Source organism: Rhopalosiphum padi, chromosome 2, assembly GCF_020882245.1.
Source record: "Rhopalosiphum padi isolate XX-2018 chromosome 2, ASM2088224v1, whole genome shotgun sequence".
Classification (NCBI taxonomy): domain Eukaryota; kingdom Metazoa; phylum Arthropoda; class Insecta; order Hemiptera; family Aphididae; genus Rhopalosiphum; species Rhopalosiphum padi.
Genome location: NC_083598.1, coordinates 23,672,905 through 23,700,118, shown reverse-complemented (window position 1 = coordinate 23,700,118; position 27,214 = coordinate 23,672,905). Strand labels below are relative to the sequence as shown.

Sequence of the window (27,214 nt, the reverse complement as noted above, 5' to 3'; positions counted from 1 at the left end):
TTTATATTGTGCTACATTGGATATTAGAATTTCGATGAAATTTAGTTAATATCATCAATGTATATATATTATATTGTTACCAATAATTAATAAACACCCAATGCCCAAAAGTTCCATCGCTATTGTGTGTATATAATATATTTTAATCGCTTAACGCGGCAATATACGAGAAACACGAGATTCGCGTATCTCGCGTGAAATATAATATGTATATTATCATATAACATATATACATTATAGCGTGACGAGCGTCACACGGGGAATCATCGCCATACACACTGGGTCGTTTCTATACAGCTGGCCGGCATCTACGGCGGGTTCATAGCGCAAACCGCATGGGACAGGGGCGTGTGTCTCATTGAAAAACATACATTTCACCGGACTTTTGCCAATTCTCCTCCTGAGGGTATATACCGCAATAACGATTTTTAAACCGCTCGCCGCCCCGGTCGGTCGAATGTTATATTTTTAATTCGTCTTTATATATTGTGCCCGCTTATATACAATATATATATATATATACGTATATAGTTATTTATTATAACGGTTCACAGATGTGTATATTCCCTTTGCCTCTGTACCGACACGGACGTATAACATGCGAGTCCGAGCAATACCGAGGCCGCCAACAAGTGGCCATCGGCCGATCGATACGCGTTCGCGATCAGTAGCGTCGTCGTCGTCGTCGTCGTCGTCGGCGGCGGCGGCGGTGGGCGGCGAGGGAGGCGGGCGTTCATTGATAATGAACCGGACACCCACGCACAGCAAAGTTGCGCGAGCGCTCTCGCGTATATCCCGAGAGCAAATAACTACCTATACATATATATATATACGCGTGCGTGTGTGTGCGTTATGTACATGGGTACGTATATATATATATATATATACATGATGCCGGTGTAAAGGTGAAAAAGGCGGCAGTGGCGGAAAAAGGATTACATTTGTATATATAAATATATAATGTATATATATATATATAACGTATATAGACGGTGGGCGGGGCGGTATGTAAAAAGGTAACTGCGCGCATCGTGGCCCGGCCGACGGTAAGTCTCGACTGCGGAGTGGCGCGCGGAGTGGCGGTGGACACGAAGAGGAGCGCAGCGGCGCACGGACGGGGAAGAGGGGTGAATGGGGGGCGGGGGGGTGGAGGGGTCGAAAGCTCTGCCACCTACGGCGCGGACGAAAACAAAACATTACATCCAGTCGAACGTCGTCGGGTCGCGGACGTACAACACATTTCACTGCGGTCCGTCGCGCCCGCACACCATGTAAAATACCCACATAATATTACTGTATGAGCGTGCGCGTTGTCGAACATTATGTACCAGGTGAGTGACTGCATAATAAAAATATATAATATATTATAATCGCGGTAATCATAATAATAATCGGTCGTTTATATTATATTATATTTCGAACGATAATCATATTATTATAATAGGTGTAATACTTAATATATTATATTACAACCGGATATTACAAACGTCCGGACGTTCGCGTTTTAATAGTTACTGTACTTGAGACGATGTCGTCGTTGCTGATAACAATGATAACCATAACCCGCAGACGACGGTCACGGAGACGGTGCACGTAATGTGTATAATGGGGCTGTGTAATAATCGTAATATTATCATTATTTGCGCGCGCACGCACGCCGACGTCGAGTTCGTAGGTCTCCCTGTAGCGTTCCTACCATATGGCAACGGCGACGACGGTCCGGGTCGCGCTACTACGGAATCGATTCCGAAACCGATTTACTTATGCCGTTGACCGATTGTCATTATAACGCTACACTTACGTCGAAATCTGATAGCCTCCTGCGTTTTATTAATATATTTATTTATTTATTTATGATGATATAAACCTATGAGATCTGGTTTGTGGTTGGACCGGTCGTAGTTTTAATAATACTATTAGTCGCATATCGTCCATGAATGTAATTTTTCCATTCCTCTGAACTTTGAGTTGTTAAGAGTCGACTGCTACATTATATATTCCCATACATATTGTCTACATGTTATGTCCTTATAATATATTATAGACACGATCGATTACAGTTAATTATTATTATCGTGTATTGGCGATGGTGCTATTTTATCAGGAACTAAATAAATAATATAATTTGACCGGTGGGGCTCCCGCCCCCTATATATGCTATTGTGTTTTATAATTTATGCACTGCGACTACCTCTCGGTCGCACCTGTAGCTACGGCTGGTTATTGCGGTCTCGCACAACAACGGTTACAATAATACTAGGTTTTAACCTCGTTATGAGTTTGTTTTGCTCAACGGTTTTTAAGTATATAGCTGCAGTTATCAGCTGAATTGCTACTGTAGACGTACATATACTATACTGCCTGTGTATGTGTTTCAAACTACAGACTACGGACTGTATGTTACTATTATACGCATCCGGTAGAGATAGTCTCAAAGCGGTTGTCAGCAATTCAGCTGTTTTTCGCGATAACTCACATGCCGATCGAGCGCGACATTAGTTTTTGTGTTTTTTTTTTTTTAAATATTATTTAATACTTTGATACGATTATAATATTTGTCGTCGCATTTAGGGCGAAGAGGCTTTTGTAATTGTAGTAGTATATTGAATACCTATTACGTATTCATTAAATTACTTAACTATATAATAATAAGTGCACTGGTGCACTTAACAGGTTCGTAATCAAAACGTTCGTTTAATCTAAAAGGTTAGCTCCGTGATCACAGCAATAACTGCAGTTTGCAGTGCGTTAACAACGACCAACTGTTGACGTTCAACAGTACTGCGCAAGATAGGTGTATTTTTTGTATTAAAAAAAAGTTTTAAGTTTTAATCTACTTAAATTCAGTATATTATCGCAAATTTCAAATGTTGATATATTTACTTTTGAAGTTATTTCAATGGGAGAGCTATAAAAAATATATTTAATATATTACACTCAACTAGATTTTAATTGGTTTTAAACGCATATTTTAATCATTTTAAACAACTCTGCACTAGAGTTTAAAATAAATGTTTTAAAACGATATCACTAGGTATGGATTTAACCATAATATCAAAAATATTAGTAACAGCAATTATAAAAAATAATAACTTGATTAGACATATTTACATAAACTTTAATATTTAGCTACCTACCTGTCTTACCTACAATATAACATTATGTGTACACATTATATCTATCATTAATTTCATTCATATCGTACAATATAGGCACCTATATATTATATTGTATATACCTGCATATGTTGAATGTATAGACTTTAGAGTAAATTCATAATACCGACAAAAATATTGGATTTAATTATTTAACAATTGTACCGCTAAAATGGTATTCAGAAAAGGATATTAACATATTTATTTGAATTGTTCTTTGTCAAATATTTGATGTTGATACAGATTGTTGGTGTTGTTTAATCCCACAAACATTACGATTAACCGTTATATTTTATTAATTCACTTTCAGTGATAAATACTTAATCTGTAAAATATCTTATATGTGTATAACATTTCACGAATAACGATTTGTGTGTACTCATAAATCGAACAAGAATCAGAAACCATTTGTGAATCATGCATGTCAATGTTATTTGCTTAAATTTATTCTATATAATCTCTTTTCACAGTTTTTACTTAGTTAGGTATTGAATTTATAATTTATTTATTTACTAACACTAAGAGCCAATTTTATAAATGAATAACATAACCATACAATATATAACAGAATAAATTAGACTTAATAAATAATAAACAATAAAATAAATTGCAATAATTGTATAGGTACTATAAAAGATTGAGATAACTAAATCTTTAAGATTGCGACACATGTGATAGCACACCAATTATAGAAAAAGTACGCAGTATCGACTATAGGGGATGATTATGATCATAATAAATGGAATGAAGAGGAATTTAAAAAAAGAGTATAGCTTTTGGCATGGTAAGAAAGGACACGAAATATGTTCAATAGATTATGTACATCAAAAATGCCATTATAAGAATGGAAGAAATACATTTTGAATTTTGCGTCAGAACACTGAGATGATAACATGGATGAATTTAAGTGTAATCGAATGAGTGAATAATGAGTGGAGCGAGTGATCAATTGTTAGTATATGGGCGACATAAAAGAGGAATCTATTTAGTATATGTTCTAATTTTAAATAATCTTTGATCAGATAAAAATTTAAAATATCTAAAAATACACTCGGTGTAGACTGAATTAAGGTTAACTTAAGTATATGTACACAAAAGTAATTATTGTAAGTAAACAATTGGGGAATCATAAACGCTTAGTATTTTGAGATCTCTAATTAGAAAGGCCTTTTAAAAACCGATTATGATCACGTCGACTAGGCCCTTCTTACACTCTAAATGCTAGTTATGCAAGATGTGAAAACAACACACTTAGTAATTATAAACTTCTCGGGTCTGCTGTTCGTCAATGATAATGTTATTAGGGGCTTTTTATTCTTGATTATATATCGAAAATCTATATGTGGAATAATTTGATTTATAAACAGATGTTATAGAACACATTTTTCTAGACAGATGGAAAGACGCTTTCGGTTAAATTAAGTCGAATAGGAAGATAGCGTACGCAATATTTGACGACAGTTGAATAAGCAACTAGCAAACATATTGTCGGGGACCATTAATAGTTGTATTTTTCAATGAATTAAAAGTACATACAATTTCGTAATCGTCAAAGTCATATCAAAGGTAGACTATAAGGTTAATTTAGTCGAGTGAGGATTAAAATTACCTATATATAACTATTACTTATTCTCAAAAATAAATCTTAACCAGTTTTGACTTTGACAATAATAATTTTTTTTTTTTTGAAAAAAAGTTTTAAAAATGAATATTTGATATAAAATGATTTACTTTGATTTAAATACACAAAATAAATTGTTTATGTATATGCTACTATATTGAATTTTTTGTTATTAATTACTATAGAAATACCTACATTTAAATAAATTGGTTTTCCACGATGGTACCGGAATTTTATAAGATAGGTATTATTTTGTACAGTGTATACTGCATATAGATTATAGGTACCTATTTGTCTTATATATTTTAGTTCTGAACTTGTGATTATAAATTATAATAGCTTGTTTAAATCTTAATATTTATTAAAATCATAATACGAGTAAGAACACAAAAATAATATGCATATTGTACTGCTTTTTTATCTTTAATAAGTAACTCACAAATATTTGTTTTCATTCTATATTTCTATGAAAAATGTTTATTAGTAAAATATACTTTGATCACTTAATTTTAATTTCATCATAAAGTACTTATTTGTCAACTACCTAGTATCTAATTATAAATAATTTGATTAAACGCTTCTCAAAATCTAAATATATTTCTATATTAACATGGAAAAAATTGAGTTTAAGTTTTTTGACTATATTAATGATTAATATAGTTATATAATATTGTATAATCTAAATTTGCTTGATGCTCTTAATAATTCACTATGGGTTGTGTTGAAATGTATATAAATACTAATATACAAGAAGCTCAGCATGACCATCAAATCAGTGTCTATAAAGTTCAATGATTTATACTGGATTTTATACAATTAAAGTTTAATTTAGTGGATATTATATTATATTTTAATAACGAAATCTAAAGTATAAATTCAAACATCTGATATATTATACATTTATATCTAAGTTTATTTTAATATTATTTACAGTAATATAAATATTATAAATTCTCAATAAATATATAAATAATTCTTAACAGTAAATACCAATTATATAATTATTATTAACGTTTTTAAAATTCTTTATTTTGTATATTTATTTTTAGTTGTTATAAAACAATTTTTTCAATCATATTGTTTTTTGCTATACCTATGTATTACTGTTTTTTTTTATTAATTTTACATTTTTGAATAACAGCATATATTTTTTATTTCATATTCCGATTACAAATTATTTTCTTGTATTAGTTATACTTTTGATATTTACAAAACGATTGAATTTTTATGAGTAGGTAGCGATTAAAGTTAAGTTGAGCATGCATAGGGTACTAACATTTCACTTTTTATCCCCGTGTCACTTCATTCGCTTTGTCAAAAGTTTAAAAACATATATCCAACTAATTCATTAAGTAATCCATTAAAAGTATATTATTTAAATATTGAAATTACCGAAAAAATATTTGCGGGATATAAATTTCAAAATGTATTTAAGACTTAACATGTTACGATTGATGATATAAAATATTATTTTTATTTTTAATATTCCCAAAAACGTTAATACATCTATTTTTCGAAAAAATTAATGTTTACTAATATAAATGAATCACCTAGCTGTTTATTTAGTAGGATATAAAGCTGATATTGTTTGTTTCATATAGCATGTGCTGATTTGCGTATGAATCATTTGATACATATTTATTTTTCAACTTTAACGAGTTCAAAGACATCAATCTACGACGTATACGCCATACACCCTAATGTATCACTGCAACCAAATCGATCAATATTATCTCATATATATTATATATATATAAAGAATATTTTCCTCTTTTTCTCATGACTGGACAAATAAATTGTTCGGATTTCAAACTGCTCGAAGCCATATTTCAGCATCACTATAAATGCATTACGAAATCACATGGTATTTTTTTTTTTTAATTTTAGAACTGTCGTACATTATATAATCTGTTATCATTTAAATTTATACATCGTCGTTTATAATGAATTTGTTTTATCCCGTAGAGAAATTTATATTTTGACTAATTGTGTTCCATGGGTATTCGAGCGAAGGATTTCAATAGAATGTATAAACAACAGGCGGGCATTTCTTGCTCAGCATCAGCTACGTTTTATCACATAATACAGTTTAAAATCACACAACATTAACTGCATTGTATTTTAAACTGCCGGTAACCTGAACGAAAGACAAGTAATGATAACATTGTGTGTGTTTACAACCACGTCGTTAATTTTTTATGCATTTATATTTAACGAAATTAAATGAATCTTAATATTTTTAAAATTGCATTAATTATAGTAAATATTAATATATGAAATGGCAAAAAGTAAGAAGTCACTACGAATAATAATTTTTGATTACAACAAAAAAACTAAAATCCTTTGTTTCGATGATGTATCCATCTCCATCAAAATTTTAACTTAAGATGTATATAAAAAAAAATTCTTGGTAAAAAATATTATGTTATACTTAGTTTTAGGTTAATATAAGAACAACTTAGGAAGAACCATGTATTAATTTTCAAGTCTTTTTACTTATGAACTAAAATAATTTTATCATACCTAAATAAAAAATTTGAAAATTGTTATGTCTATAAATAGAACAAAAAAAGCCAACATTGTTAAGAATGTCTCAAGAATTTTAATATAAGTATTTGTTAAAAAATTTAAGTCTACAGATTTAAATAACAAAAAAAAGCAAAATCAATTTGTTAAAGTTTTTTTAGTTTTGATAAACCAACTAGATTCAGTTTTATACCAACAACTACTCTCAAGGTTAAAGATCTAATTTATTTTTATCGTTCCTACATTTTATATCATATACATATGAAAAAAAGTAACATAAATATGGGTTTTATTATTATACAATTTTACAATATACGTTTTAGCACGAATATTCCTGAACCTAAGTATTTGAAAAGTGTAAGAAGCTTTTATTTTTTTTGTTTTCCACTAATTTCTCAATATTTTTGGTAGTTAATTGGATTATAAAGTGTTATGAAACAAAACTTTTGAAAATTAATTATGATTGATTCTTAATAAATTTCGATAAAGGTTATCTTACATTTTCAAACTTTATCTTCTCGTAATACCTATAAATTGACCTATTTAAGGTATTAAAATAGCTTTCAAAAAAAAAAAAATAAAAAAAAAAAGTTAGTGCAAGTATAAAATAACTGATCGTTTAGTGTCCACTAAAGCATAAAAGCATCTTTTACAATTTAAAAATTGTATAGAAACATAACAGAATTAGATGAAAAAACTACTGTGTTATAATACTATAGGTACGTGTTTTTTAATCAATAAATCAAAATTATATATTAACACTGCTATATTAAACCACTTATATACTTAAGTGTTTAAGCTATCAAATATCCATAAATACAGCTTTCCATTTTACTTTACGTTTAGTACATCGTTCACATACATTGCACATACATGTTGATTTATATGATTTTAAGTAATACCACATATTATACTACTGTATAGAATATTATTGACAAAGTGTCTACGCATTATCATAATGGATCCGCTAGTGTAATTAAAACTAACGTAGTTAATTGATTAGCGTACTGTGCGCTTACTGAGCGAGTTAATACCAGTGTCCGACTGTAAGAGTATAATATTGTTAATATTATTATATAGCTATAGGATATAGGTACTGTAACCGCGTTGCCTGTATAATTACTAATATTAATTTATAATCTCAAAAACAGCAGTAGGCACTTAGAAGGCCACAAATAAATAGCTAAGGAGTAGTATAATAGGTACCTGCCTATTAAATATAATACGGTATTTTAATTTTTTTATTATAAATTATACCTGACTTTGTCATCTATACTTAATGCTAGTTAACAGTGCACAAAATATAATGTATATTTCAAAATTAGGAATAAAAGATAGCAAAGTGTGTAGGTTATTATTATAATAATAAAAAAGTAATAGGCAAGTACTAATAATAGTGTTATAATTTATAAATACTATAATATAATTCAACGATTAACATCGGTGTAATTTTTTTTTTCATTATTATTATTATATGAGAACATTTATGCAGGCGTCCTGCATGTTTGAAAGGGCATGTTTTATTTTGGTCGATGAACTTGGTTATTATAGTTTTAATATACATCTGATTGGAGATAGATTGAATTCGGTATGATGTGCATCGTTTCGTATAAACCAACTTGGTAGAATTTGAAACTATTGTTAATATTTTTGATTAAGTCATTTGTATATTATATTCCAAACAGGTGCAGCTTAGAGTAATATACATAACTATATAAGGGATGACAATTAATTTGCTTGTGTAAGTATACAGAGAATTTCCAACTTGGGGAGGTTTATCGATTAATTAAAGGATAGAAACTAAAGATTCGATTTAATATAGAAGGAATAAAAAAAAAAATCGTTTTGTAAAATGAAAATTATAAATATACTAATATATATATAATATTACAAATATTAATCATCGTTCGGTCTATTTTCCAAAATGTAATATAAATTGCTTACCGTTTCTATAATTTGATTGTAATGTTATGTATGAGTAATTTGTGTGGTTATTATCAATTAGTTAATAATTTAATGGATTTTATCATTACATGTATTTTAATGACTATTTTATACATTGCCGCGAATTTATTATTGACTGTTTTGTATAAAATGGTATAATGTATTGATCACAATTGTAGGTTATTATCAAAATAACTTTAAATAAAAATGTTGATAATTTATTATTTGTTTATTTTACTCTATTACTTTAATTATTCCGTAATTAAATTAGTTTAAGACATGGCATAATATATGTTATTATAAATTAATATAAACAGGGACGTAAGACTTATAATTCCGTTTTTGAATTTTGGATTTAAACATCTAGTTGTTGGATTAGTAGCTCATTATAATATTTATAAACCCTTTTATACTAAATATAAAAATTATATTCTAATCAAAGTCTTTAGCGGAAGCACTAACTATAAGATTTTTTCTCTAAGTTTAAAGCTTAAAGCTTTCTAGAGAATTACTGCATAATCAAACTAAACGACTTCAGTAATTAAGTTAAAATAAACTATTGCTGTTTCAATGGTTAAGAAATCTAAGTAATTAATTTTTAACTAGATTTACAATAAATTTACATTGGATTGCACTTGCCAAGACGATTTTATAATAAGATCCGAACAAAAAAACCTATCTGTTTTTAAAATTCATAAATTCCAGTCCAATTTAAATAAGTTGATGATTCTTTTTATGTATATAGAAACTATAGAATATAAATAACGATAATCATAAACTTTTGTTGAAATATGTAGGTATTATAAGTTATAAAACATTAACAGTAAGTTTATTTTTATGTTTGTAGTTTTTGATATAATCCATAATCAATAAATTCAAACTGTCACGGTAAAAACTAGGTCATTGGATATTTTTACATTATCTTAAGTCATAATTTTTCAATAATAAGTTCAGGCCATTTTTTTTATAGATTAGTTCCATTTGATAATCTTGACGTAGGATCATACTTTATACGATACCAATATGGTTCAAGTGAAAACCATAGTTATGTAGTTATGGGTAAAATGTTTGAGTTTTTACCACTATTTCTTCTGGAAACAGACATATATTATGCACGTGCACCTGTATAAACAACAAACAGCTACAAACGTACAAACTACGCACGCTATCTCACCTGAGGAAAATAAAATAACGTCACGAATTGTGTAACACGAAATATATTTCCTTGCGAAGTACTTATATTTAAAAAAAAATGGTTTAAAGGTTATATTGATTTTAAAAGTTTAAATAATATATATTTATTAGGACAATATATTAAATAGCATGTGACTTCGACTCGCTAGAGAAAAATACATTTATATAATAATATCAATAACTATTAGAAACTATTGAAAGAACGTATTATACATGCGTATGTATAATACGTACGTGATAATGAATAATGTATAAGTACCTAAGTATTAATTTTAGTTTTATGTACAATATAAAACTAAAACATATTATGTTGTAGAGAATCGTTTTTGTCTGAAAAATGAATTTTAATAAACCATATAGTCTATTGAGTATCGTCATAATGTATAATATTCGATGTATAACTTAGATCAGTCTTGTTGATTATTTTTGATTAAAATAAATATAACATCAAAAGCTTGGCATTAAATTTTAATTAAACAAAAATAATAATAACTGCGAGTATAAACAAGTAAACAGTATTTATATAATTTGTTTTTTGTACATAGCATAATGCCGTTGTCAGTACTCAGTTGGCCATCAATGACTTATAAACACGACTATATTGACTTTATTACGTCAAATACATCAATTTCATTTTAAAATTAATATGTACGATTTACAAAAGAAAACTTTAATTACTATATTATAATATGCATACCTGACTTAGATATTGCTAACTTGTTTAATTTTTCATCGTAATTTTATAATTTTTAATTAAGTACTGAATACATTTTCTGGTGCGTTCATTAATGAATCTTCAAAATAACATTTAGCTATATGTAATAAATGTAAAACAGTAAATACCAAGAAATCAGTAAAATTTGTTTGAATTTGATCTTAAAAAGTAAATTTATGATATCATGTGATTTATGTTTAATTTTTCTTCTGGCATTAATCATATAGGTACCTATAACTTTGAAAAAATTCAGGAAAAATTTATTCCATTTAAGATTATTTATTTTATTTATATTTACGAGTTTATGACAATCAACATTTTTTTTAACTTCAATTTATTGAATTTATAAATAAATATATTGACTTATAATAAAGATTATAAATTTAAAAACACCACAGGTACTATTGGTAACTGATACTTAAAGGTATAGGTTTCAATATTTTACATTGTTAATTATAAACAATTTTAATTTACATAATTATTATTGTAAATTAAAATGAGGAATACGCGAGAAGTTTAAACCATAAAATTTTTTTTCATATTTAAAAGTTTTTTTTGTATAGTATTTTATATTCATTGTAACTATGAATTTACTTTAAAAAAATCATGTTACATATATTATGTCAGACGGTTAAAAGTAAAACGACCCAAAACTAAAAAACAAATATTAAATAAATTGTATAATATTTTATCGTAGACAACATTCACTATATACGGTCGTAGTACAAAATTTTATGTTTTTGTAGTTTTGAATGAACTTAGTTTTTCAAATTAGTTTTGGATGCATATACTTTATTTTTATTATTTCATTGTTTTTATTTTGAAAAAAAAGGTTAAAATTAATCTATTGTTTTAGTTATTAATTATAAATAAAACGTCTATTATAGGCTATTTAATCTTCTTTGAAATATTTTTTTCCTCATTATAATAATTCATTTCGATAAGAATACATATTTAACTTTGTCTAAGATCTAAAAAAACTTATTTTAATTTTATAAAATCTATTTCTAAATTTATAAGCAATATTAAAATAAAATATAGCTTTTGAATTATAATTTACTAGTTATTTAAAGTTATTTTTAATTATTTCCCACTAATTTAATTACAACATTATATTGTTATGATTAATTAGATTTAACATAACGTAGGTATGTACTATGTAGATTTCATAAATTGCGTTAATGGCTTTGTTACTAACGTTCATTACGAATAATGAAATTGAAACAAAACTAACTGTAAAATGTAAAACCTATAAAGTGAAGAATATTTTTTTGAAAAACTAAGTAAAATATTGAAGTTTATTATAATTTAAAAAAACCAGTACTTTGGAGCATTTCATAACTTTAATAAGCCAAACAAGTGAATTTAGCACGATATTGAATAAAATAAAAAGTTGACTGAAGTGATTTTTTTTAATGAGTGGTTAGCAAAAATAAAACTTAGAAAATATATTTTTAATATTAAATGAAAAGTTAAAAAGTGCCACAAATCAATAATAATTATCGAACTTTATGGTTTTATTATTTAGTAATGATGTACCTATATTGCCTATACATTACGCCGTTCAACTATAGTTTGTATTGACAATCAAGAGCTTAATACTTAGCGTAGTTTAATCGGTAAAACAATAATCGTCTCGTCTTAATGTATTAAAACGTAACATCGTCCCACAATATAATATGACAATATTAATAATATGTTATTTAATAGTTTTTTCAATTAATAAGATCTGCAAATATCCATCTAATATTAAATATTAAACTAATAGACTGATTATTATCTTTATTTCGACGATGCTACTCCATTTTTTCATTTTAGCTAAACTCTTTAAAATTTAAATTTAAACAAATAAACAATAGACATACTAGTAAATTGCATTTTACACGGATATTGTTTATTTCACGTGAAGTTATTATATTGTGCATTTATCATAATTAAACATAATATTATGTTCAGCTATAATGAGGATAATATCGACATTATAAAAACTATTTTTAAAATACCTAGATAATATAATTATTATGAAATATTATTGTGAATAACAATTTTACATTATCTTCTAAGTGGTTTCTAAAATAAGTTGAATATTACAGCTTATATCAACGTATATTATCATGGATAGGACCACTGACCAGTGATTTCTATAAAACGTTACAATTATTGCTACCCGTATAATGTATTATGTAGACATTGCCCGTAACATATTATAATATTATTAAACGTGACGGAATTTGCATTCGTAGGTTTAAAACAAAAACGGCAATGCTTTCAAGACAATATTTAATGCTAAAGTTAAGCCTGTATTTAAGGCTAAGAAAAGTGATAAGTAACTTTTGAACTCATGAAATTCAGTTAATGCAGAAAACTGTAAAATAGAATTAAAGTAAAAAGTTAATTTTCGTTTTTTTAATGGAATATTTGCCATCTATGTGAAAACAGAATAAGCAAATTTTATAAAAGTTTAACTTAGGTACACAAAACAGAATATATTTAGTAAGAATAGATCGATTAGAATATAGTAGAATATATTATACAAATAGATTAACTAACGGAAAAAGAATAGGTAACAGAAAAGTAGGCCGGACAATAATATTATCTTACTAAAAGAAGTTAGGATTAATTTATTTAGAGATTTCGGTTTCTTTACGCAGTAAATATGCGGTTTATTCGCAGTGTTATCATTGTGAGGTTTTAAATTAATATATTTGAGTAAGATTGTAATTTCTATAGAAATGTATATGCAATTGTATTAATTTACGTTATTTTTATAGCAATTCAAATTCTAAAATAGTGCATTTATTATATTGACAACCTACAATTTAATATTTAGAATGCATAATAATAAAATATTATTAAAAATAATATTTCTAATAATTATTATTTTTATTTTATTATAATTATTTTCAATGATATAATAGAAAACTTTAAATTTATAATAAATAAAAATAAATATGAATAAACAAAGAAATATTTTCCTTATTAATTTTCTGGTTGATCTTATAAGAATATACATTGTAGTAGATGTGGTTTTAGCCTAAATTTGCCTATATGTATTTCCACCAATTTTATAATAGAAAGCTCCTTTGGTTTTATTTAGATTATTGTTGAAGTTTTTTTTATAGATTATTCATGTTGATCCCATGTCATTATCCAATAATAAAAAAACAAACATGTTTTGAAGGAACTTTGAATGCTATTCTTAAGAATTTGTTTTAAAGAATTTGAAATTCTTTTATTTTCACGGGGAAAACAAACAGCACATAAGTTAGTAGTAGTTTTATTATTACCGTACGTATATAGCAGCAGACAACATTTCATGTTGAAGTGTGGCTTAATAGACGGGTACAGGATTTTCATCCTCGTGTACCTATTCTTTTTTACCGATGTTAAAGTTAGTTTTTCGTTTGTGTATACCTCTAAGTATTTCACTGAATCATCCTTGTAAATCCAAAGTAAATATCTTGTCTTCACTTTTGATGGGATTCAGGGTAATTTTTCATCTTGAGGACCACGGGGATAATTCTTCAAGGGAGTTGTATAGATATTTTAATGAAATTTCTTAAATGTTGTTGTATATTATAATTGCTGTGTCGTGTTTTTCTATAAAATCAATAATTTATACAAAATCAAATATTTTTTTAAATCAGCGTGGTTTATATTGTGAAAATAATAATAATATAACGTGGCTATATAAAGCTGATTAACTTGCTGAATAGTAACTGCACTTAACGGAAAACAATATGAGTCGTTAAATAAGAAGATGCTAACTTAAAGAAATAACTCCTTATGTAATTAAATTTTTTAGCTTAAATTTAACTTTATAACTCGTTTTTGTCCAGTTTTACTGTACGCGGTTTTGTCATAATATTTACGCGCGTAATTCATGTATTTTAGAATTTAACACGTAACAAATATGTAACATTAATAAAACATAATATGCGTACACGATTACCCGCATGTGTAGGTACAACTATAATATTATTATGATACAAAATACATTATTATAGTATATGTATATTACTTGGCGGCAGCTGATCAATGTTTAAATTAGAACAATAAACACACACATTGTATATAATAAAAACTAATGACAGCGTATATTGTATACACAAATATATATTATTTGATAATATATAATATATATATATATATATATAACACGACTCTGGCGTGTGAAAGACCTGATTGCTCGACTTGTTTACACGACATAAAATATTAAATTTATCGCGACCTATAATTGTATACAGGGTTGTTATTTTTACAGTCAACATTCATATTATTATGTCGGTGAGCGATAACGTTTTTAAAAATATATTTTTTTTTTCATAGGTAATTTGAAGTCAGGACAAAGTAACATTATCATAATGATCAATAAATATATTTTTTACTGTTTTTATCATTGCCTGCACTTTTATTACTTTTTTCAAATTATAACATACATTTACATCGTATTGCGCGCAGAATATTTTTTCTGGGAATTTCGACGGATAAATATTGAATTTCGAACGGGCTAGTTATTTATAATTATTGTTATTAGTACCTACCTAGTATTTAAAGTTTTTACGAGCGGAGTTGTAAGCCGATATTTTACGGGATAGGTACCCTTGTGACACTCTACTCTGCTTATCAAAACTTTAAGCTTAAAACTAATCATCTTTTCGTTATAAACTCAATTTGTATGCACTATGAATTCCCAGAAAACGCTTCGGAATATGGTATAAAAAAAAATGTATACAGTTATTCAAAAAAGTAAAAACTTTAAACTAAAATTATATTGATGAAAAATAAATATTTTCAAATTTTTTCATTTTATGCCGTCTAAGTTACAAAATAATATTTTATTTTCAATGTTTAATGTTAAAAGAAACGCTCAGTATTGAACCCATCGATGTTCCGTGTTATTCTTATGAATTATTTATATACTGCTGGTGCTGTAGAAAATTAGTATTGCACAAACAAACAACAATATATTTTATCCATGCAATTTTAAATTTCCCATATTAGGTGCTAGGTATTAGGCAAGTACCAATTTTTTTGTGATCACGACAAACATAACGATTAATTATTTATACATTTTTGTATTTGTATTTGTATTTAATTTTTTTTTTTTTTTAATTAAATTTAATTGATTTTCAGTAGTTTAATACTAGCTGTAATAATATTCAAATATACCAAAACACTCCAAAGTATTTTCGCATACTCAGCAGTGCATAATATAATATAGAGCACATAAATCATATGAAATTCAACCGATTTCAAAACGTGGTACACCGAACACAATATTATATTGTTATTGTCGCCGACGTTTAGTATGATCATTAGCCGTCATAAACAAAATTTCCCGAATGTCAAATCTGTCAAAGATCTTTATCGTTAGGTAGATAGGTATATCGTGTATATTGGGAATTTATATTATTTACTGGTTTGATTTAAAGTTTAAAGTTTACATTTTAGATCTTTAAATTAAATTTTTTAAATTGGTTTCTGTAAAGCATCCGTTTATTTTTTTCCTATTTCTTTTTTATTTGTTATGAGCTTACTAGCTGATGCTGACCCGGTATAAATATATATCCAAACGGAGAATGGCTAGCAAATTGCAGAAACTACTCATAATAGTATTTTATACGATCTGTTAGACGTTTCACGACGGTTAGTGACGCATTGTGTACACTTCACATATTATGGGCGCTTCTGTGTTTGCCATTATAGGCGTTTCCGCGTTAGCGTGGGAGTGTGTCCAATTCTAAGCTAAAATTGATCATCGTTTAGAATCGAAAAATTTGATAAAAAAATAAAAAATACTACGACGATGACGGCGGTGGTGCGCGGATCTTATATAGAACCGTCGGTGCTGCAGAGGGTTTACGTATAATCCGCGGCGTGGTACGAATTTCCGGTCGCAAAGAAAACGTATCAATCCCAATTTGTATACGCTACACGGTTCGATTATTTGTTTCGTGCCCGCGGCATGGTTCAAACACTGTATATACATATATTATACGTATAGTTCAATAGCTTTCATTTGCCAATAATAGGCGAAACGCTGTATATTATTATGCACACGAATTTGTTGCAATGTTTATAACGTATACAAGGTAGGTATACATTGGCAATAACTGTTCGCAGCCGGGCCCGTTAATCCTGCAAGATTACAATTTATTCGCGGGTTTACGTTTGTCACTGACCGATTACCGGCCTGTAAAACACCCGTCGATCCCTTTTTAATATTCATACATCGTATAATACGTCAGCGTGTAGGCGCGGCGGCGGTGCCGCGGTAAAGTGGATAAAATAATAATATATATAGTAGCTAGGTATATAGGTATACACATATATGTATATATTGCCATCATCGGGGACGAAATCGTACGAATCCGACGGCAATTACGTTTCAATCCGAAAAAAGGGGTCAATAACGTATATAATATACACACATATATATATTTAATATGGTATACCTATTTCATCCTTTTATTATTATATTGAATTTCGAACGACCGTAAAATGCATTAATCGTCAGAGTTGAATTGCTTGTAATCGAGCTGCCATTTCTATACGATTAAATAATATATTTAGGTATGTAAAGGAAAAAACATTATATTTACAGTTTAATAATCAAAACATATTATAAATTACATCTATATAAAGTATTATAATAAATAATAGTATTATAGATAGGTACTCACATAAATAAATTGTAAAGTTGTCATAAAAATAATACACGAAATTTCTGATATTATTTACTATAGCGATAAATATAGTTTTAAATATTCTACTGAAAACAAAAACTAGATACTTAACTTTTAATTTTTAAAATCATTTATACCCAACCAATATTAATGTTGAATATGCGTTTTATAATATAAACTATATAATATACAAAGAGTAGCGTACAGTTGTCACGTAAGAGCATATTATTATATGTCCTGATTTATGTATTCAGCTGGTTGATCGACTTTGTACCGTCAGCCTGCAATAATTAGCTGAATATTTGAAAATCGTTTCCACGCAGTTTGGTGCGACACGTCGCCGCGATAACGGAAATACGCATTGTGTGTGACATATTCATTATAGTCGTCCGGTACATCAATATGACACGTACCTATAGAAAGATGCTTAAATAAAAATGTAGCGATTGTGTGGATTTTCCACGTGTGTGTGTGTGTGAAACAAAAACGTTTCAAATATTTTGTAGTTCTGAAATTTGAACTTTTAAAATTAAAAGTATTATGATATTATTATACTTACATAATACAATTTAGCACGTGGAAGTATTTTTTGTAATGTCAAATTTCCCGGTTTGTGGTGGGTATGAGATTTAAATTGTATTTGATTTCTAATACGCATATGGAATAACTAATAACAGTTAAGCTTATATTATAATAAAAATTTATATTATATTTCGACGTAACACATTACATTTAATAATTACGTTGAAAGTTAAAAAAAAAAAAGCAATTTCGGTAAACGTGCTTTATTGCCAAATACTGTTGGTAACGATTTAATTAAAAATACAAATCCTCAAGCTTATCTCGTTTACCTAACCAACTTGTTTATGATGGCCCGTCACGTTGTTCAAACTTTGCAAATAAAAATATATACATACGACACAACAGTGATGTATAATTTATACAGTAAAAAATTCGAAAATATTTACATTTTCATTATTTCCTTTCAATGCGTTTAATAACGTAAATATAATGTACATGTATATTTCCATGTATACGTATCCATTATAATATGAACAAGAAATATAAAAATATCATTTTCGAATAAATTTCTTATAATATTTTATTATTTTATAATTTTTTCAGCCATATTATAGATGCTGAACAATTAAACCGATCATGATTGGCCCTTTAATAAAAGCGGCTTTCATCACCACGGTTGTGATTTGTGGCGTGCACTGTGAACGATACATAGGTAAGTGGTAATATTTAATTTCTTTTATGCATTATTACGATTATTTTTATTAAATACTTTATTTGTTTAGAATTTAAAATCTACTTTATTACTGCCTAATGCCTACTCATGCTAACAAATTGCATTATTTAAATAAATAGGAAAAAATATACTGAAAAGAATAATTCTCTTATCAAAATAATGTAATATTATTTATGAATATTCAAATTAAGATGATTTATAGAGATAAAACCATTAAAAAAAATCCTTTGAAATTTTTACTAGAACAATTGTGTGTGTGCTAAAATTATTTTAAGTAAAATAGTTATCTCCGCTATATTAATAAATAATAACAATATTATGAATTAAGTTACTTAAATTTCAATTTAACGTGTTTAATATTGTGTTATTTATTTTGTAAACTGTTGGTTAGAGGGTCGATTTATTTATCTGAACTAAAATTATATTTTGTGCGTTTTGTTTTTAATGTAAAACGTAACAATTACCACCAAATGTAATTTTTGTATGCATAAAAATTATGTTAAAATTGTATTACATTTATTCGTACAATTCAAAGCATAATGAGCATAGATATCCTTATATAGTATACAGTATACCTACGTTTATAGTGTATAATGTATATGTACATCGATATTAAATATTTGATAGATAACCTTATATTTTTTAATAAATAGATTTTTACCATACAAAATTGATAGTAAAGTAAATTAGATAAAAAATCATTGAAAACGATATTACACATTGACTAATAGGTATTTTTAATTATTACAAATAATAATAACTTATCGTAATAGAAACCACACATATTATTTATATAATTCATGATTGAGTTGATCCTCATTTTTCATATTTTGACGTGTAATATTATTCGGATAAATAAATTCATAAATGTACAGTTAATAATAATATTATGCATAAATATTTACAATTTTCAATATAATGTTCGTATAGGTATTAACATAAATTCATTTTTATTTTCAAAAACATTTTATAATATTATGCATACATTTTTGCGTATATGTGCTCGTAATAAATCTATGAAAGAAAAGATTAAACATAATAAATTGTTTTCATCCTGGCAGGTTCTATATATAAATATTGTTTCATGATTTCCTTTTTTATTGTAATTATTGTGATTTTTCATTTACTTTTAATGCAACCGTAAAACTGACAATTAGGACGGACGTTGGAATGGAAGAAGAGAACAGGTAAATTTATTTAACGAATTCGGGGTAAAATGTATTTTAACTTTATAATAACAATAGTAATAGACTCCCAACAGTTTATAGAAGAAAATGACTTAAAGCATGTTAAACATTTTTTTTAATTAATTTATCTACAATATTATTGGCATGATTGTGACAATTGATATAATGTACTTATTATCAAAAATGTAGCTTTTAATAAAACTATAATATCTATTAACTACATTATATAGCTAATATATTAGTTTAAATCTATTCTTCATGCTTCATAAGATTATTTAATTATAAATTTACTTACTGATCGTTTTAATTTTCGAATTAATTAGTAATATAATATAGAAATTATATTTTAATAACTAAATACAATTCTAAATTAAAATTAAATAGTTATGATAAGTTTAAATTTATCGTTATATGAACGACTTAAATATATTTAATCTTTAAAATGTATAGACTTTGGATTAGACAAGAGTAAAAAAATTTGATTTATTACCTATATTATTTGTTAAAACGGTAAAATACGAGTACCTAATCACTTTAAGCACCTGTATATAAATTATCAAATAAATGGTAAATTTTCACACCTTAGAAATAAATATGTTGCATAAAATTAGTAAACTTAATGATGTGTAAGTACTTTTACTCTTATGCATAATAAAGAATAATATATATTAGTAAACTTATTACTTACTATAATTGTTATTTATCTACTTATTGTTAGTTTTAAGTCTTAACTATAAATAGTAAACCAAAATTAAGTTTACAAAATCTAATTAGTATTTGACTGTTTAGTGTTAATTAACCACTAAAATTAAGATGATATACCTATTATAAATTCCAAAAATTTAAATTTATATTATTCCAAAAACATGCAGAAACAAATACAAATATATTTTATTAAATAATATTGAATTATTCGTTTTACTGTAATTTAGTACTAGTTCAAGACCTTAAATTAAAAGTATTTTAAGTAATTGAGTATCTATGTCATTAGGGTACAAACCCTAAGTTTACAAAAACTGGAACCATTAAAATAGTAATATTTCAACTAATGCCCATCTGGTTAAAGGTATTCGATTAATATTTAATTGTTAATGCTATATAATATGAATCAGTTTAATACGTGGCTATATCAATAAGGTAAAATACATGATTATTATCAATATTATCTATGTGATATAATAATAATCTGCACTATGTACGTAACTCTATAAATAAAACTGTAACATTAGGTGCAGAACACAAATAAAATATCAGAAATAATACCAAACGAGTATATAATAAATATTTTTACTTTGAAGTGCGTATTATATGTTAACAGTAAGTGGGCGTTATATGACTTGATATATTTTTTGTTATTTTAAACAAATAAAGTTCTCATTGTAGCCATTACTTGGTTTTTGTAGAGTTGTGAAAATACAATTACTTTGGAAATTTTGCCAGGTATTATACGCAGTTACGAATTGTTTACAAAGGAAGCAAAAGGTACTATGTGGCCTAAATAATAATAACAATATTTAATTATGTGCTACAGAACGGATGAAAGGTGTTGTAACATTGTATAATGTATAGACACTACCCACGTAGATATATTCACATATATTATATAGGTATATATTGTAATACCATAACATATTGTACCTATTTATTATATTATGATGTTGCGTCATTTGAACTTGATAATTTCGATTATCTAAACATGGTCTTTTGAATATATACAAAAATAAGTATATCGCTACCTCTTCAATTTTATAAACTCCAATAGAACTTTTATTCGTTAACTTCTTAAATCCCTCGGTGAACGCTCACAAAAGTATATTATTTTTAAACTTTTAAATTTTTAATAAAAGTGACAACTGAAAATATTGTGAAATGCTTATATTTTATGCTTTTAAATCGTTAATGATTTAAAAAAAAAAACAAACATTCACCAAATTGACATGCGTCAAAATGTCAAATGCGTCTTACGTCGAAATTACTGTACCCAAATGACTTATACTTCTATATTATACAGGATTATTCGTCAAACCTACTCACTCCCTTTTTTATTTAATAATAAATTTTTGAATACATCTACTTATTGATCATATTTTCAAACCTTAAGATTTTTTAATCATTTGAGTGTAAGGTATGTCATGTGACGATACAAACATCTATTTTTAAAATAAGAACCACTACTTTTTTACAATAATTTACTTAGTAGATGGATTTAAAAAAGAATTAATGTATCTTAATCAAAATTTGAACAAATATTAATAAAGTTTCTCAATATTATGTATTAAGGATAATAGATAATACGCTTGTATACACAACATAAACTATATTATGTAATATTTATCAACAAAGTTAGATAAGATATTTGATAGAACAGGAAGGATAGGTATCGTTTGCTTTTAAATTGATTTACAAATCGTAGTAGTTAAACACTATAGTAATCTATAAACATTTTACAATTAATTGTAGTAATATTGTCTGATTAATAATTAGGTAATAATAATATGACTAAACAAATATTAAATTTGCATATACTTTAATTATACTATGTAAAACCATACTGGCCGCCTGGCTAGTACCATGGGCTATTTTACTTAGTATATAAAGTTTAACAAGTCGATGACTACTTTTGATTTACACCTACATTAACATTAAAAATAATAATAATCTGCTGTATAATTTTAAGTAAAAAAAAAGTACTCAGTTGAATCTCAGAATTTTGTATCATCACGGGAACCTTCTTAAACGGCTTAAGTGATGCATATAGGTACATCTCAAGTATTCAAAAACTTGGTCAATTGGTCAAAATAATCATATTTTGAGCAACTGTATGATTGGAGAAAAATGGGGTTGGGTATTCTTGGCGAATGAACTTGTATAAACTATACAGGTGATTTGCATAATTTTACCTGTATAAAATTCAAGTATTCTCGAATCCTCTCTACAATATCTGTACCACTGTATTCGGTGTATGCGTGCAGCGGACAGAGGTCTCATTATAATACGTTACAAGGACGAATGCACACGCAGATATATGTTGCACATAGTGTTCCTTTGAAGTTTTCCGTATCTTAATTCTTAGTATACCTATTGTAAATACACGTGGTAATATTATACTAAACTGATGGTAGCACGAGTTAAGTAGGGTTGATTTTACGGGACGGTATGAACAGCGAGCCAAGGCCATCATCGTTATTTCAATTAGGTACGTTTTAAGTTTGAAATTTTGTAAACAGAATTTTAATTATACACATAATTGGGTTGAGTACAAAAACTTAATCACTACTAATATCCATTAACTTAAATAATAAAAAAAAACAACTATGTTAAAAAACGTATATTTAACAAAATAAATTATGTTTGGATAAGTACGCCTTTGATAAAATAGAGACATTTTATTCCTATTTTTTTTTTTTTATTAATTGATTTATCTTGTATATGTAATAATTACATACGCAGTGGTTTGTTTTCTCTCGAGAAGTAATTGTCGAGGTTTGTAATTAGAACTTATGCACGAAGCCCTATACTATCATTTGTAAATTGGACATTTGTACATCGAACAGACAAAAATAGCTAATGAATTTGATAGTGCTGACTACTGACAGTAGAGTAAAGTTTTCAGAAAATCATAAAAGTGACGAATTTCAGCATTGTTTATCGTCACGTCACAGCGATGTCCTAACATATTCACTCAACATACGCATAATTATTTTTGTTGTTCAACATATATTATTGTATTTAGAATTGCTATCACCTTTGATTCTGTACATATCATAATATAATTATTCGTATAGATGTAATGCATATAATATGGTCCCCGTTTACGGCTATACCAGTGCAGTGACATTTTCGCGGAAATACATTATGCGCTTTCAATCTTTTACAGTATATACTCGTAACAGTCACAATTTGATCGAATGGTCTTCATTTGTATCGTCGTTTGAATACATCTACGTACATATGATATATACATGTGCAGTGTGTATGTGTGTGTGTGTGTCTGTTTTTGTATTTTATTGCATCGTTTTCAATTTGAGGTCCTCGGTGGGAGGGTAGAAATGTGGGTGCGTGGGAATCATATTCCGGCGGTGTTTCGACCGGGTGGAGCCACGTATAGAGTTACGTAAAACCTCCCTCGATCAATATGCCGTATACCACCAGCCCCTCTGTCACACCACTGCTTGGGCAGAATCATTGCCACCCACGCTCTGCCCTCATCCGAATCGGTCTCTCCGGCGTTACGGCGTAGTTGTAGAGTCGGTCGAGTGCAAGAGGGTAGTTTTCCGCTCGTCCTATTTACGAAACGCGAACGTCCCAGAGCGGGTTACTGACCATCGTTTTTCGCTCCTTACCCACTACCATTTATGTCATAAACAAATGGGTATTTGTTATTCGTGCGAAAAAGAAATAAATTCATACAATAATACATGAACTAGCAGAAAGAAAAAAACAATTACTCGGGTACCTAAGTACTTTAGGTTTGTTTTTACGTGATCCAAAGACATCAGATAGCCTACTTTACGATTAAAATATATCTCTCCCTCCCTCCCTTTTACTTTCTCTCTCTCTCTTTCTCTCATACACACACATTCTCCTCTCACTTACTATTTTCACTCTTTTTTTTTGTTTTTATACATATCTATATTAGCCATTAACGATGCTGTTTTATAGAACCAAAATATTTATCTACACACATTTTATTATTATACACTATATACTTTTTAACTCATCTCGACTATGTATAAACTTTGCAAACGATTTATTAAAACATTCGTGTTCTATAATAGGTACTTATACTTATAAGTTATAACCACAATACCTGTTGGTTATGGTTTAATAAACATTTGTTTTAATTTTATGAATAGTAGAGACTATATATCATAAAGTATCAAAATGTATTTTAGAAAATAATTCTTGTTACGCATTTAAATCTATACTTAAAAACAATTTTTTATGTCTATTTCATATTTCCCATTAAAAAGCCATTTATTTTACATTATATTTCAAAACGTGTAGGGTCTTATCCAGCCTTATACGTCCCATTCAAAATGCTAAGACTTTTGTTGTTATAAGCGAAATGAAATCGTCTGTTAGATAAAAAAAAATTCGACGGCAAAAATGTATATATTTATACACAGAGAAGATTGAAATGTAAAAAATATACTTATACATACTAACTCCATTTATAAACAAATAGTAATTCTATTCGAGTTCATATATTACATTTTTCCCAAGTTGTAAAATACATTTTGTCAAGATATTAATGACCCCGATTTTGGCCATTATGGTATATTATTCTCAAGAAAAATTTAAAAAACAGAATATCTATATTATATAACTGCTATATGTCTGTGTAAGTATATCAAACTTAGTACACGTTCTTATATTATACAATAATTATTATAATTATTTTATACAATGTACGTTATATGCATTGTTATAGAACGTACGTTTTATTGTTACAGATAGTTCATACTTAACAGATTTAAATTGGATAAAAAGTGGTTTTATAAATAATACATAATAATATATTGTATTAATATTACATATTATATTAACTTCATTGTATTATATTATGCCTCACTGACACCGTTCATTGTAAGTCTAATCCGAGTAGAATATTATCGAAAAAAGATACCTCTATAGAATAAGTTTAATAATAGCATTTCACTCGCAAAACGTGTTTTTTTTTTTTAAAGTCCATCACTTTTTGCTATCGCTCGTACACCGTGAAAACACCGTCATCATTGCCCCATACACGTATATAGCGTATTTCTTTCGACGTATTCTCTTTTTTTCTGTACACCGAAACACATTCAGCAGGTGATATCTGATGAAATCCTAACTTGCTTCTCTTCACTGCAATAATCGATCGAGTATAGAGTTTTTTTCTTCACATTTTGCCCAGTACACAAATAGAGTAGAAAAATACTTGTAAAGCAATTAGTATTCGATTTTAACACGAATTGTTTAATCTAATAAAGTATTGTATATTAAAAATATACTTAACAATAAACAAACATAATAGCCCATATAAGGTGTAACCACTAACCATAAAACAGAAATAACTAACAAATTATAAGAATTAACATTTATTTTTTAATATATAGATGGATAATTAATAATAGTGAAAATAATTAAATGTAAAAAGAAATGAATTGATTAAAATAAAAGTTACTACATATACCCAGTCATATTTTGAAATATCATCGTAATGGACTTTCTCTATAATTATATGGATATTATTATTGTCTAAACTAGTATATTACATTTTAAGTTATATTTTATATGACTAGAGACATAAGGTCATTTTTAATTTTTATACGCATTATTTAGCGTTCAATAAATTTTATTTATATATTTTTAATCCAACTACCTACATTTTACCAGTAAAAATGAAAAGTTATCGTTAATTTCTTTATTTAGAGTTACCTTGAATTGTATTCAACCTTTATAAAAAATATCTGCTGATTCCTCATACACTTAAACTTAATACGTATTTAGTTACATTATATCGTACTTAATATTTTATATTTTAATAAACCATACTTAGTAACCTACCTATCAATAAAATCAAAAAAATATACCATTTTTTAGGAAAACATATTATTAATTACTGGTTTTTTTTCTCTAAATTTATCAATAGGTACGGATATAAAAAAATAAATATAATATAAAATATGTAAATATTATTATATAATAATAATATTTCATTTAAAATTAAACGAATCGTGTTTATAAATAGTTCGTTAACTAGTTATTATTCTAAACATTTGAATAAATTACTATGCGCATATCAAACGTGATTTTCTGTATAAAATAAGTGGTCCGGAATAACAATACAGATAATATATTCCTTTATAAATTATTTTTCATCACTTTTATTTTGTTTTACAATTCATTATTTGAATTTTTTGAATACAAATTATGTGCAAAA

General features: G+C 27.2%; 1 protein-coding gene across 4 annotated transcripts in view; it reads left to right on the top strand.

Annotated features, from left to right (window-relative positions):
* Positions 1-1,189: 1,189 nt before the first annotated feature.
* LOC132919834 (receptor-type tyrosine-protein phosphatase N2) overlaps positions 1,190-27,214 on the top strand; it is a 38,655-nt gene continuing 12,630 nt past the window's right edge. For all 4 annotated transcript variants that reach the window (XM_060981718.1, XM_060981716.1, XM_060981717.1 and 1 more), the window contains exons 1-3: positions 1,190-1,331; positions 18,970-19,078; positions 20,257-20,286. In XM_060981718.1, coding sequence (XP_060837701.1) covers positions 19,003-19,078; positions 20,257-20,286 — 106 coding nt within the window. In that variant the 5' untranslated portion in view covers positions 1,190-1,331; positions 18,970-19,002. The remainder of the gene's footprint in view (positions 1,332-18,969; positions 19,079-20,256; positions 20,287-27,214) is intronic.